This window comes from Erythrolamprus reginae, chromosome 4 (genome assembly GCF_031021105.1).
Source record: "Erythrolamprus reginae isolate rEryReg1 chromosome 4, rEryReg1.hap1, whole genome shotgun sequence".
Taxonomy (NCBI): Eukaryota; Metazoa; Chordata; class Lepidosauria; order Squamata; family Dipsadidae; genus Erythrolamprus; species Erythrolamprus reginae.
The window spans coordinates 9,806,931-9,820,527 of NC_091953.1; the positions used below are offsets into that span (position 1 = coordinate 9,806,931).

The 13,597-nt window shown below is 41.3% G+C and overlaps 1 protein-coding gene across 2 annotated transcripts in view; it reads left to right on the plus strand.

Annotated features, from left to right (window-relative positions):
* NAALAD2 (N-acetylated alpha-linked acidic dipeptidase 2) overlaps positions 1–13,597 on the plus strand; it is a 44,790-nt gene that overhangs the window by 14,491 nt on the left and 16,702 nt on the right. For both annotated transcript variants that reach the window (XM_070751645.1, XM_070751646.1), the window contains exons 4-8: positions 302–403; positions 3,614–3,739; positions 4,983–5,169; positions 5,899–5,992; positions 8,003–8,101. In XM_070751645.1, the coding sequence (XP_070607746.1) occupies positions 302–403; positions 3,614–3,739; positions 4,983–5,169; positions 5,899–5,992; positions 8,003–8,101 (608 nt within the window). The remainder of the gene's footprint in view (positions 1–301; positions 404–3,613; positions 3,740–4,982; positions 5,170–5,898; positions 5,993–8,002; positions 8,102–13,597) is intronic.

Here is a 13,597-nt window from a genome sequence, read left to right on the forward strand (position 1 = left end):
TGACTTTGTGGGCTTTTACTGGCCACAATGAGGTATGAGGGAGGAGGCGGTCCTGTAAATAATCTGATGATCATTTTCAACTGATGATCATTCAGATACTTCAGCCAAAAGGAAAGGCCACTTCTAAATTTTAATATGGCAGTTAGAAGCACTTGGAAAGTAAACCTGATTGAACTGAAAATAAAGATGGGTACCTTCAAAGGAATTGCAATTTTAGGAGCCCTGCCAAAGTCTACAATCTAACCAGGTTGTTATTTCAGCTTTCAAATGAAACTTCTTCTGTCTTTTTTTTCCCAAGTAGATTTTCAACTCATCGTTGTTTGAACCCCCTCCTGAAGGTTATGCAAATATTTCTGGAGTACTGCCGCCATATAATGCTTTTTCAGCGCAGGGTGAGCCACAGGTGAGAAGAACCTGAACAATTTTGACTCGTGTGAAATCTATTACAGTGGTACCTTGACATTCCCCTGCTTTGAAATTGATTGAATTTGGTATTCAATGCAGTTGGATGTGAAAATGTTGTCCTGGTACTCATTGTTTGTTTAGTATTTGATACAAAAGCAAGAATTTGTTCGTGTCAAGTGTCTTGTAACTCTGCATCATTCCTAATGGGAAAAAAATTGTTTGGTACTCATCATTTTTGGTACTAATCTTACCTCCTGGAACTAATTAATGGTGAGTACCAAGGTATCACTGTATCTTGAGATATGATGCCGACTTTCAAAATGGCAACTGGACTTTTTTGAAGCTTCTTCAGTTCTAACTAACTAGTGGGGAATGGAAAGGATTTATCGTACAGTGGTACCTTTACTTACGAACTTAATTCATTCCGTGACCAGATTCTTAAGTAGAAAAGTTTGTAAGAGGCAATTTTTCCCATAGGAATCAGTGTAAAAGCAAATAATGCATCCGATTTGGGAAACCACAAGGAAGGTGGAGGTCCTGTTTCCTCCCAGGAGATTCCTAGAGAGGCCCCACGGAAGCTTCTCCCTGCCTTTTCCAGCCCTGTTTCCTCCAAATGAGATTCTTAGAGAGGGCCCACAGAGGTTTCTCCTTGCCTTTTCCAGACCTGTTTCCTTCCAGGAGATTCCTAGAGAGGCCCCATTGAGGCTTCTCCCCACCTTTTCCAGCCCTGTTTCCTCCAAAGGAAATTCCTAGAGAGGTCCCACAGAGGCTTCTCCTCGCCTTTTCCAGCCCTGTTTCCTCCAAAGGAGATTCCTAGAGAGGTCCCACAGAGGTTTCTCCTTGCCTTTTCCAGCCCTGTTTCCTTCCAGGAGATTCCTAGAGAGGCCCCATGGAGGCTTCTCTCCACCTTTTCCAGCCCTGTTTCCTCCAAAGGTAATTCCTAGAGAGGTCCCACAGAGGCTTCTCCTCGCCTTTTCCAGCCCTGTTTTCTCCAAAGGAAATTCCTAGAGAGGTCCCACAGAGGCTTCTCCTTGCCTTTTCCAGCCCTGTTTCCTCCAAAGGAGATTCCAAGAGAGGCCCCACAGAGGCTTCTCCCTGCCTTTTCCAGTCCTGTGTCCTCCACAGGAGATTCCTAGAGAGGTCCCACAGAGGCTTCTCCCTGCCTTTTCCAGCCCTGTTTCCTCCAAAGGAGATTCCTAGAGAGGCCCCACAGAGGCTTCTCCCTGCCTTTTCCAGTCCTGTGTCCTCCAAAGGAGATTCCTAGAGAGGCCCCACAGAGGCTTCCCCCTGCCTTTTCCAGCCCTGTTTCCTCCAAAGAAGATTCCTAGAGAGGCCCCACAGAGGCTTCTCCTCGCCTTTTTCAGCCCTGTTTCCTCCAAAGGAAATTCCTAGAGAGGTCCCACAGAGGCTTCTCCTTGCCTTTTCCAGCCCTGTTTCCTCCAAAGGAGATTCCTAGAGAGGCCCCACAGAGGCTTCTCCCTGCCTTTTCCAGTCCTGTGTCCTCCAAAGGAGATTCCTAGAGAGGTCCCACAGAGGCTTCTCCCTGCCTTTTCCAGCCCTTTTTCCTCCAAAGGAGATTCCTAGAGAGGCCCCACAGAGGCTTCTCCCTGCCTTTTCCAGTCCTGTGTCCTCCAAAGGAAATTCCTAGAGAGGTCCCACAGAGGCTTCTCCCTGCCTTTTCCAGCCCTGTTTCCTCCAAAGGAGATTCCTAGAGAGGTCCCACAGAGGCTTCTCCCTGCCTTTTCCAGTCCTGTGTCCTCCAAAGGAGATTCCTAGAGAGGCCCCGCAGAGGCTTCTCCCCACCTCTTCCAGCCCTGTTTCCTCCCAGGAGGTTCCTAGAGAGGCCCCACAGAGGCTTCTCCCCACCTCTTCCAGCCCTGTTTCCTCCCAGGAGGTTCCTAGAGTGGCCCCACAGAGGCTTCTCCCCACCTCTTCCAGCCCTGGTTCCTCCCAGGAGGTTCCTAGAGAGGCCCCACAGAGGCTTCTCCCTGCCTTTTCCGGTTACAGTTTTGGAGCCTCGGGTTTGTAAGTGGAAAATAGTTTTTGAGAAGAAGCAAAAAAATGTTGAACACCCGGTTCTTATCTAGAAAAGTTCAGGCGTTCTCAGGTAGAGGTGCCACTGTATTTGCAGTCAGACAGTCATTAACACCCTGAGGGTTATTGAAACTATCTGGGGTTCATGAAGATAAGTCATCAACTTTAGGGGTGGGTTCCACTTACCTTTGCTACCGGTGTGCATCTCTACCAGTTTGCATTGCTCCACTTGTGTATGGTCCGTGCATCCCTTCGTTCAATTTCACTTTAAAAAGCTTTGCAATATTGCCAACTCTCAACAAACAATTTCAATGCATTGGTTGCCAATCAGTTTCCGGTCACAATTCAAAGTGTTGGTTATGACCTATAAAGCCCTTCATGGCACTGGACCAGATTATCTTAGGGACCGCCTTCTGCTGCATGAATCCCAGTGACCGGTTAGGTCACACAGAGTGGGCCTTCTCCGGGTCCCGTCAACTAAACGTCGCAGGGGAAGAGCCTTCTCTGTGGCGGCCCCGGCCCTCTGGAACCAATTCCCCCCAGAGATTAGAATTGCTCCCACCCTCCTTGCCTTTCGTAAGCTTCTTAAAACCCACCTCTGCCACCAGGCATGGGGGAATTGAGATGCTCTTTCCCCCTAGGCCTTTACAATTTTATGCATGGTATGTCTGTATGTATGTTTGGTTTTTATAATAATGGGTTTTTAATTGTTTTTAGTATTGGATTATTATTATATGCTGTGTTATTATTGCTGTTAGCCGCCCCGAGTCTCCGGAGAGGGATGGCATACAAATCCAATCAATCAATCAATCAATCAATCAATCAATCAAGAAAGAAAGAAAGAAAGAAATAAAAATAAAAATAAAAATAAAAATAAAAATAAAAATAAAAATAAAAATAAAAATAAAAATAAAAATAAAAATAAAAATAAAAATAAAAATAAAATAAAATAAAATAAAATAAAATAAAGCTGGGAGGCCTGAAGGAGGAATCAAATGTGGGTTTATGGAGATGTTTATAGTTGCAGTGGACACCATGTTGATGATCCTAAGCATAGAAATGTATAGGAAAGAATTGTCTGCAACAATGAAACACATTCCATGTGTAGTAGGAAATTAAATAAAAGTAACAGTATCAGACCCAAAAAAATCTTTTTTTTCCCCCTCCTGGAAAGGCTGATCTGGTATATGTCAATTATGGACGCACAGAAGATTTCTTCAAGTTAGAGAGAGAAATGGGAATAAACTGTACAGGAAAGATTCTTATTGCTCGATATGGAAAAATATTCAGAGGAAACAAAGTAAGTTATCAACACCTTTATTTTCATTCTTTCAGACCCTTATGGGTTTTTTTTAATTGTCGGTGACAATATCAGCAAAATAAATATTTGTACTGTCTTTGTTAGGGCTTTGTTTAGTAGTAGTAGTAGTAGTAGTAGTAGTAGTAATAATAATAATAATAATAATAATAATAATAGTTATTTATTTATTTATTTATTTATTTATTTTGTCCAATACACAATGAGGGTTTTAGTGGGTTTATATCTATATACACATAGTAAAATACATGATGAAGGTTATAGAGGAGATACTCATAGTAAAATATATTTAAGAGATAATAGGAAAGAAGATATAGTAATAAAACATATCAATGAAAGAACAGAAGAAGAGATATAGGAATAGAAGAAAGGTATAGGAGATATAGGAGAGCAATAGGACAGGGGACAGAAGGCACTCTAGTGCACTTGTACTCGCCCCTGTTCTGCCGATGTGTTTCAACCGGCCCTAATTACAGGGTAATTAGTCCAGGAAGATACACACCACATGATAAAAGGAAAACCCAAAAGTTTTTATAAACAGAAAAACAGAAACAGCTCCCCTTTTAAATGTCAAAGGGATTTTCTGGTACACACAAGGCACCGGTTAAATGCATTCCAATTGCTCACCCAATAACTGGGAAATTGAGTCCAATTCTAAAGTCCAGAGAGTCCACACACAATCTTGAACAGCACAAAAACCACGATTTTGATGAAACAATGAATCAGATAAACTGCCATGAGGCTAAAACACCAAGCTGCACTTTTATCTGTAGCACTAATTTCAGGAGCCCCACCCAACCACAGGTGGCCTCATTTTCTCTTGTAATAATCCTTCAGTTGTTGTCTCCTATGCATCACTCTACGCATGCGTGGATGTGTCATTAATTCTTGTTCAGAATCCAGGGATGATACAGATGATTGATCTCCTCCTGGGCTGTCTGCCAAACTCCCCTCTTCCCTGTCACTCACGCTTCCTTGGTCAGAGGAGGCTTCATTGGCAGATTCCAGCTATGATGGCTGGAGAATCCTGGGAGTTAAAGTCCACAAGATTTAAACTTGCCAAATTTGAAGACCTCTGTACTAAACCTTTTAAACATACAGTGCATTGCTGGTCTGCTTTCCATATTGTAACACCCAAATAATTATGCGCATAGCATTAACACTACCCCAGAAACTCAAGGGGACGCAAGACCGTTTTGCTTCTTAACCGTTGATTTCTCTGCAGGTTAAAAATGCCATGTTGGCAGGAGCGAAAGGAATTATCCTTTACTCTGACCCTGCAGATTATTGTGCGCCTGGGGTCAAGCCCTACCCAGATGGATGGAATCTTCCTGGACACGGGGTCCAGCGTGGAAATGTGTTAAATCTCAACGGGGCAGGCGATCCTCTCACTCCAGGGTATCCAGCCAAAGGTTAGTGTCCACAGGCCCACGACTGACCTCCTTTGGGTAGGAGAAACCATAGCTTTTTGAAGTAATGCTTGCTTTCCATATATAGTCTTCTCCTTATGACCACAATGGAGCCCAACATTTCTGTTGCTAAGTGAGATGGCTGTCTCAAGTGGAAAAAGAATGGAGTGGAGTGGAATGGAATGGAATGGAATAGAATAGAATAGAAAAGAATAGAAAAGAATAGAAGAAGAATGAATGGAACAGAGTAGAACAGAACAGAACAGAATAGAATAGAATAGAATAAGAAGAAAGAACAGAACAGAGTAGAATAGAATGAAAAAGAGGAAGAAGAATGAATGGAATAAAATAGAATAGAATAGAATGGAATATGGAATAGAGAATAGAGAATAGAGAATAGAGAATAGAGAATAGAGAATAGAGAATAGAGAATAGAGAATAGAACAGAACAGAACAGAATAGAATAAGAAGAAAGAACAGAACAGAATAAAATAGAATGAAAAAGAGGAAGAAGAATGAATGGAATAAAATAGAATAGAATAGAAAATAGAGAATAGAGAATAGAGAATAAATAAATTAAATTAAATAAATTAAATAAATTAAATAAATTAAATAAATTAAATAAATTAAATAAATTAAATAAATTAAATAAATTAAATAAATTAAATAAATTAAATAAATTAAATAATAAATATCCTACTCATCTCAAACTTTTATTTTTTATTTTTTCAGAGTACATGTTCAGACTTGAAGTGAGTGATGGAGTGGGAATCCCAACCATCCCAGTGCACCCCATTAGTTACCACGATGCTGAAGTTTTATTAAGGTATGAAGATTAAATTATGTACGGAACTTACGTGAACTGAAAAAGGTGTTGTAGTTGTTGTTGTTTTTAAAAAAACATGGGTCTTTCTTGACCGGGTTCATTCAAAGGGCTGATATCAATCTTGAAAGCTTATGCAACCAAGAAGTGGGTTTGAAATAATAGTAAATGGTGCAGGGCAAAGAAAGCAAGGAGACTCTGAATTCTAGTCTTCCCTAAGGCAGAGAAACATAGAAACGTAGAAGATTGACGGCAGAAAAAGACCTCCTGGTCCATCTAGTCTGCCCTTATACTATTTCTTGTATTTTATCTTAGGATGGATATATGTTTATCTCAGGCACGTTTAAATTCAGTTACTGTGGATTTACCAACCACGTCTGCTGGAAGTTTGTTCCAAGCATCTACTACTCTTTCAGTAAAATGATATTTTCTCCCATTGCTTCTGATCTTTCCCCCAACTAACCTCAGATTGTGCCCCCTTGTTCTTGTGTTCACTTTCCTATTAAAAACACTTCCCTCCTGAAACTTATTTTATTTATTTGTGATAATATAAATGAGGGTGAGAGGGAACTTAGAGGAGAGGATATATGAAAGGAAGAGAATATATAAGATAGGTGGAAGAAAGGAAAGACAATTGGACAGGGGACGAAAGGCACACCAGTGCACTTATGTACGCCCCTTACTGGCCTTTTAGGAACCTGGAGAGGTCAATCATGGAGAGTCTAAGGGAGAAGTGTTGAGGTTTAGGGGTTGACACAATTGAGTCCGGTAATGAGTTCCACGCTTCGATAACTCAATTGTTGAAATCATATTTTTTACAGTCAAGTTTGGAACGGTTTGTATTGAGTTTGAATCTGTTGCATGCTCTTGTGTTATTGCGGTTGAAGCTGAAGTAGTCATTGACCGGTAGGACATTGCAGCATATGATCTTGTGGGCAATACTCAAATCGTGTTTTAGGCGCCGTAGTTCTAGGCTTTCTAGGCCCAGGATTGTTAGTCCATTTCCATAGGATATTCTGTATCGAGTGGAGGAGTGAAGGGCTCTTCTGGTGAAATATCTTTGGACATTTTCAAGGGTGTTAAGGTCTGAGATGTGGTATGGGTTCCAGACAGATGAGCAGTAGTCTAGGATGGGTCTGGCAAAAGTTTTGTAGGCTCTTGTGAGTAGTGTGAGATTGCCGGAGCAGAAGCTGCGTAGGATCAGGTTAACAACTCTAGAAGCTTTTTTGGCGATATTGTTTAACATATTTAAATGTTTCGATCATATCCCCCCTTTTCCTTCTGTCCTCCAGACTATACAGGTTGAGTTCATGTAGTCTTTCCTGATACGTTTTATGCTTAAGACCTTCCACCATTCTTGTAGCCCGTCTTTGGACCCGTTCAATTTTATCAATATCTTTTTAGAGGTGAAGTCTCCAGAACTGAACTCAGTATTCCAAATGGGGTCTCACCAGCGCTCTATACAGCAGGATCACAATCTCCCTCTTCCTGCTTGTTTTACCTCTAGCTATGCAGCCAAGCCTTCTACTCGCTTTCCCTTCATGAAAGAGACTTGTCCTTAATATCCTGATGAATCTATTCCATGCCTTTATTTCCACTTGTTATCATTTTTTACAATCCAACCAAATTTCAAAGGAAAAATCCAGGGGGGCTTTTTCAGCTTTATTCATCCATCAAAAACAAAAGTTCCAAAGATTACACCCTTCTTTCTTGCTTGCTTTAAAATGGCGCTAGTGCTTCAAGTCAGTGTTATTTCCTCTTCTGCACTCTCAATTTCACTATTTTGTGTTTATAAATCCAGTATATAGATAGGTACGTAATAGCTTAATTATGAGAAGGTAGAGACAACTTTCAATTTGAATATCAATATTCGATATCAATATTTCTTTTTTAAAAAGAACAATACCTCCTTTAAAAACTTTCAGGTTTTTAAAAAGAACATTATCAGGATGGGAGGTAAAAAGTTCTCAAAAAACATGATTAAAGACAAAGAAGGTTTCTTTGCTTTTCCAGGTTCATGGGTGGTTCTGCAGCTCCAGACGAGAGTTGGAAAGGAAATCTCAACGTATCCTATAATGTTGGGCCTGGATTTTTAAATCACCACTCCACAAGGTTAGTTCTAATATACATAAATACCAGTGACGGGCTACACAATTTTTTACTACCACACTGTGGGTATGACTTATTTTGTGGGTGTGGTTTGCCGGCCATGTGACTAGGTAGGAGTGGCTTGGTGATCATGTGACCCGGGTGGCTTAAAGGTCATGTGACTGGCTTAAAGGTGGCCCACTTGACGTCACTCACGGATTAGGCTTAGGGTGCCTGGCTTCTCCTCGCCTCAAAGAGATACAATTTCCCTATCTATTTACTATTAGTGAACATCCAAAATAAACTATTTAATTCTATGTATATATGCCATATGTGTACATACATATTACACACAGGCACACAAAAATATACATTATCTACTATGTAAACTATGTGTGTATGTACACACACATACAAACACAAACATGCACAGCTCTTCTAAAATTATACACAACCTCATTTACTGCAATAAGAAAAACAAATCCAGAGCCCAGATTGGAAAAAAAAGAAAAAAAATCATTTTTGTTCTACCGGTTCTGCATACCTGACCGTACCCATAGGAGTCTATCACTGATGCATACATGCATGCATGCATACATACATACATACATACATACATACATACATACATACATTGGATTGGATACTGTAGCCTAGAGGATAATTCTCTGCCTTACAAGGCAAAGGTTGCAGGTTCAAGTCCCAGTGGGTTTGGCTAGCTGATGAGGCCAAAATAAGGCCAAAATAGATCTATCCTAGTCTCCCTTAATTTTCAAATTCAGCAAAAAAAACATGTGACATATATATATATATATATATATATATATATATATATATATATGTATATGTATATGTATATGTATATGTATATGTATATGTATATGTATATGTATATGTATATGTATATGTATATGTATATGTATATGTATATGTATATGTATATGTATATGTATATGTATATGTATATGTATATGTATATGTATATGTATGATGGTCTTGGCATATATTAGATTTCTCTGCCGTCCTTTACCACAGACTCAGGGCAGCTCACAACAAAATGAAATACAAAATATGTAGAAATCTAAAGTTAAAAGCCCAATTTCTTAAAACCAATCACCCACATTGATTCTAAAATACATTTAAATTCATTCATTGGGCGGGCTAGATGTTAAACTTTGTGGCCTGCTCTCAAATATGCGTTTTTAAGGCCTTGTGGAAGGCGTTGAGTACGAATCTCTGGAGGGAGTTGATTCCAAAGAGGTGGGGCCACCACAGAGAAGTCTCTTCCCCTAGGTCCGTTGTCTGGCTGATGGGACCTAGAGAGGGCCAACTCTGTGGGACCTGACTGGCCATTGGGATACATGAGGCAGAAGACGGTCTTGTAAGTAATCTGCTCCAATGCCAAATAGGGCTTTATAGGTCATAACCAACACTTTGAATTGTGTTCGGATACCAATTGGCAGCCAATATTCATCATTTGCTTCGATTCCCATCCAAACTGGGCAAATCCATGTAAAGCTGTTTTCATTTTCCGCAAGAGCACTTTCTGAAGCCCAGGATGTCCTGGACTTACTAAACTATACTACAAAAGGTTTACGTGTCGCAATTGACTAGATGGCTAAATTGGTTGCTCTAGAAGATTTGTTATACATGCAGGTCGGAGGAAATCCACTTAGTTTACAAAACCTGATAACAACCGGCAGAAATTAGAGCTGGCAGGATCAAATTATCTGTATTGGTGCCAGTAATTGATGGTCCATAGGTGAAAACAATTCGAAGTTGTTTTGTTGCCTGGATAGTCAGTTTTGATTTGAGAACTAACCATTTAAGTTCTGGACAAGCACTACATTGGCGTTATGTGAGCTACATTTTAGCTTCTAATGCCAATCTTGAATTCAGAATAAGACCATGTTGTTGTAGTGCTGAAGTGATTTCCTTGGCTTTCTGGTAAATTGGTGCTGCTTCCATTGACATTTGCTATGTTAATAAAGTAAATTGCGGGAACTTATATATCACTTCCATCTGGAAGGAATGAAGGAAAGAAAGAAAGAGAGAGAGAGAGAGAAAGAAAGAAAAGAGAGAGAGAATGAAGGAGAGAGAAAGAAAGAAAGAAAGAGGCAATGTGTGGAAAGAAAGAAAAAAAGATGGAAGGGAGGGAGGGAGAGAGGAAAGAAAGAAGGGAGGGAGGGAGAGAGGAAGGGGAGAAAGAAAGAAAGAAAGAGGCAATGTGTGGAAAGAAAGAAAGATGGAAGGGAGGAAAGAAAGAAGGGAGGGAGGGAGAGAGGAAGGGGGAGAAAGAAAGAAAGAAAGAGGCAATGTGTGGAAAGAAAGAAAGAAAGATAGAAGGGAGGGAGGAGAGAAAGAAGAGAGGGAGAGAGGAAGGGGGAGAAAGAAAGAAAGAAAGAAAGAGGCAATGTGTGGAAAGAAAGAAAGAAAGATGGAAGGGAGGAAGGAAAGGAGGAAAGAAAGAAGGGAGGGAGGGAGAGAGGAAGGGGGAGAAAGAAAGAAAGAAAGAGGCAATGTGTGGAAAGAAAGAAAGAAAGATGGAAGGGAGGGAGGAAGGGAGGAAAGAAAGAAGGGAGGGAGGGAGAGAGGAAGGGGGAGAAAGAAAGAAAGGAGGGAGGAAGGAAGGAAAGAAAGGAGGGAGGGAGAGAGAGAAAGGAAGGAAGGAAGGAAGGAAAGGAAAGGAAAGGAAGGAAGGAAGGAAGGAAGGAAGGAAGGAAGGAAGAAGCAATGAGTGCATTGTTGCAAGAGCAGAAGGACCAGGTTAAGGACAATCACCATGGAGAAAATCTATGTGTTTGCTAAGAGCCTCCAATGACTGGATGGCATAGAGTCAATAAAAACCCATCAATTACAAGGAGAAGCATATAAAAAAAATGGTCTTTGCACAAGAGACAAGTATATATATATATATGCTGATTATTTTACAACGTAGCCTACAGCAGAAATCAACCCAGTGACGTAAATTAAAACAAATGTGGCCATAACTAGGTAGAAGAAACATATGCTCACATATTTATTACCTAGTCACTCAATTTGTCGCTGCTGCAAACAGCAGGATTCTCAAGCAGGCCCATCAACATATAGTAATACAATAAAACACCCGTAAGAAAAGGATCGGAGCAGTTTCCCCCTCCAAAAAAATACAATAAGATACAAATCATTCCTCATATTTTACCAGCTTCTCTGTTTCCTGAGGCTCTTGGGAACAACTCGATCTTTAACAATTGTGGGGAAAGCTATAAAGTAGCAAGCTCTAAAACCGAGAAAAAAAATATCTCCAAATACTCCAAAGCAATTTCCTTTATTGTTCCTCATTTATGGGTGTTCTTAACCTATAGACAGAAAATCATGCCAAACTAAAACACTTGTAGCAATAAAAAATATACTCTGAGAACCATTCACTCTCTTTCTCCCTCATAAATTATCTAAACTTCCCTGTCTTTTGCTCCTCTGGAATGTAACTCTTGCCTAATGGGAATCCAGGCTACATTCCACCACAGTGGGACACCTTAGTATCAGGCACTTATTTGACAGGATGGAAACAGTGAAGGGCTACCAAAATTTTTACTATCACGCTGTGGGCATGGCTTATGCAAGATGCCCTGCATTTTCTTTCAGCATCTTTCAGTGCAAATTGGGTGCTCTGGGGTGGAGCTCCATTTTGCTACCCCACTGTCCGGGCAGCAGCCCACCCCTGAGGATGGCTATAACCACAACCCCCACCTAAAATGTAGTGTTCTTCAGTTGTCCAACCTTCTCATTGAGGTCTTCTGGCAATCCTTAGTCGTTTTTCTGGACAAACATGTAGATTCCAGCCAGGATTTGGTTAGGACCAAGATTAGGTGTTTGTACATGGCATCGGACCAGAATACCTCCGGGACCATCTTCTGCCGCACGATTCCCAGCGGCCAATTAGGTCTCACAGAGTGGGCCTTCTCCCGGTCTCGTCGGCTAAGCAATGTCATCTGGCGGGGCCCAGGGGAAGAGCCTTCTCTGTGGCAGCCCCGGCCATCTGGAACCAACTCCCCTCGGAGATCAGAACCACCCCCACCCTTCTTGCCTTTCGTAAGTTGTTGAAAACTCACCTTTGCCGCCAGGCATGGGGAAATTGACACCTCCCCTAACTACTTGGTTTATGTATGGTTTGATTGAGCTGTGTGATTATTTTATTAATAAGGGTTCTTAAATTGTGTTTTTAAATATTAGATTTGTACATTGTTTATTATTGTTGTGAGCCGCCCCGAGTTCTCGGAGAGGGGCGGCATACAAATCTAATAAATTATTATTATTAATTATTATTCTGTTCTGTCCCAAAGACATAGATCCACACACATGGAGTTTACAGGTTTTAAATATATATTTCTAATATTTATAAAGCAGAGAGGGTTTTTTAGAAAAATGCAGTGACAAGCAAGGAATGTCTTCTCTGTGCCAGCTAATTTTCATCCGAGAACAGATATCCAGTTCATAACTCTTTCTCTGATCGGCTAAGCAATGTCATCTGGCGGGGCCCAGGGGAAGAGCCTTCTCTGTGGCAGCCCCGGCCATCTGGAACCAACTCCCCTCGGAGATCAGAACCACCCCCACCCTCCTTGCCTTTTGTAAGTTGTTGAAAACTCACTAGCCTTCTCACTGACTCACTTTGAGTTGGAAGTAGTGTTGGCTGAACCGAACCCGCACAATTTGGGTCCGTACCGAATTTTGTGGTGTTTGGCATGCTGGACCTGAACCCGATTTTTTTTTAAAAAAAACATGCTCTGGTGTGCCGTTTGTGCCAAACACCGTGAAAGCCACTGCCTGGCTGTCATCTTCTGAGAAGAGGAGGAGGAGCTGTGCACCGTGGCGGCAGAGGAAGGCGAACACCAGGGAGTTGTCGGCTGGTCGGGAGGATGGGAGGGAGGCACAAAAGAAGCGGGGGAATCCCTCCCATGAAGAGATTCCAGGGGCAGAGCTTTGATGTCACGTATATCAGCAGGTTGCTAAGGACGCCAAGGTGATCACTTCCTTGGATTCCAAGGAATCCAGGAAGTGATCATCTTGGCATCCTTAGCAACCTGCCGGTATACGTGACGTCACAGCTCCGCCCCCGGAATCTCTTCATGGGAGGGATTCCCCAGTTCCTTCAAAGGGAGGTTTTTTCACATAAAAAGAAACATTTTTATTTTACGAAAAAGGACGCTGCAGCGGCACTGCAAGCAAAGGGTGGTCCTTTCACGTAAAAATAAAAATATTTATTTTTACGTGGAAGGACCGCCCTTTTCTTGCAGCGCCGCTGCGACGTCTTTTCAAGTAAAAATAAAAATAAATATTTTTATGAAAAAGGACGCCGGAGTGGCGCTACAAGCAAAGGGTGTGTATACACACTCTTGAACCATTTCCAAAAACAGGTGAGGGCTTGGGTTTTTTTGTCTCTTATTTTTTGGGTGCTTTTTTATCATAGGCTTTAAATCAAGAGTCACTTCTCTCTCTCTTTTGTTTCTCTCTCTTTCCTCTCAGTCTCTGCCTCAATCATTT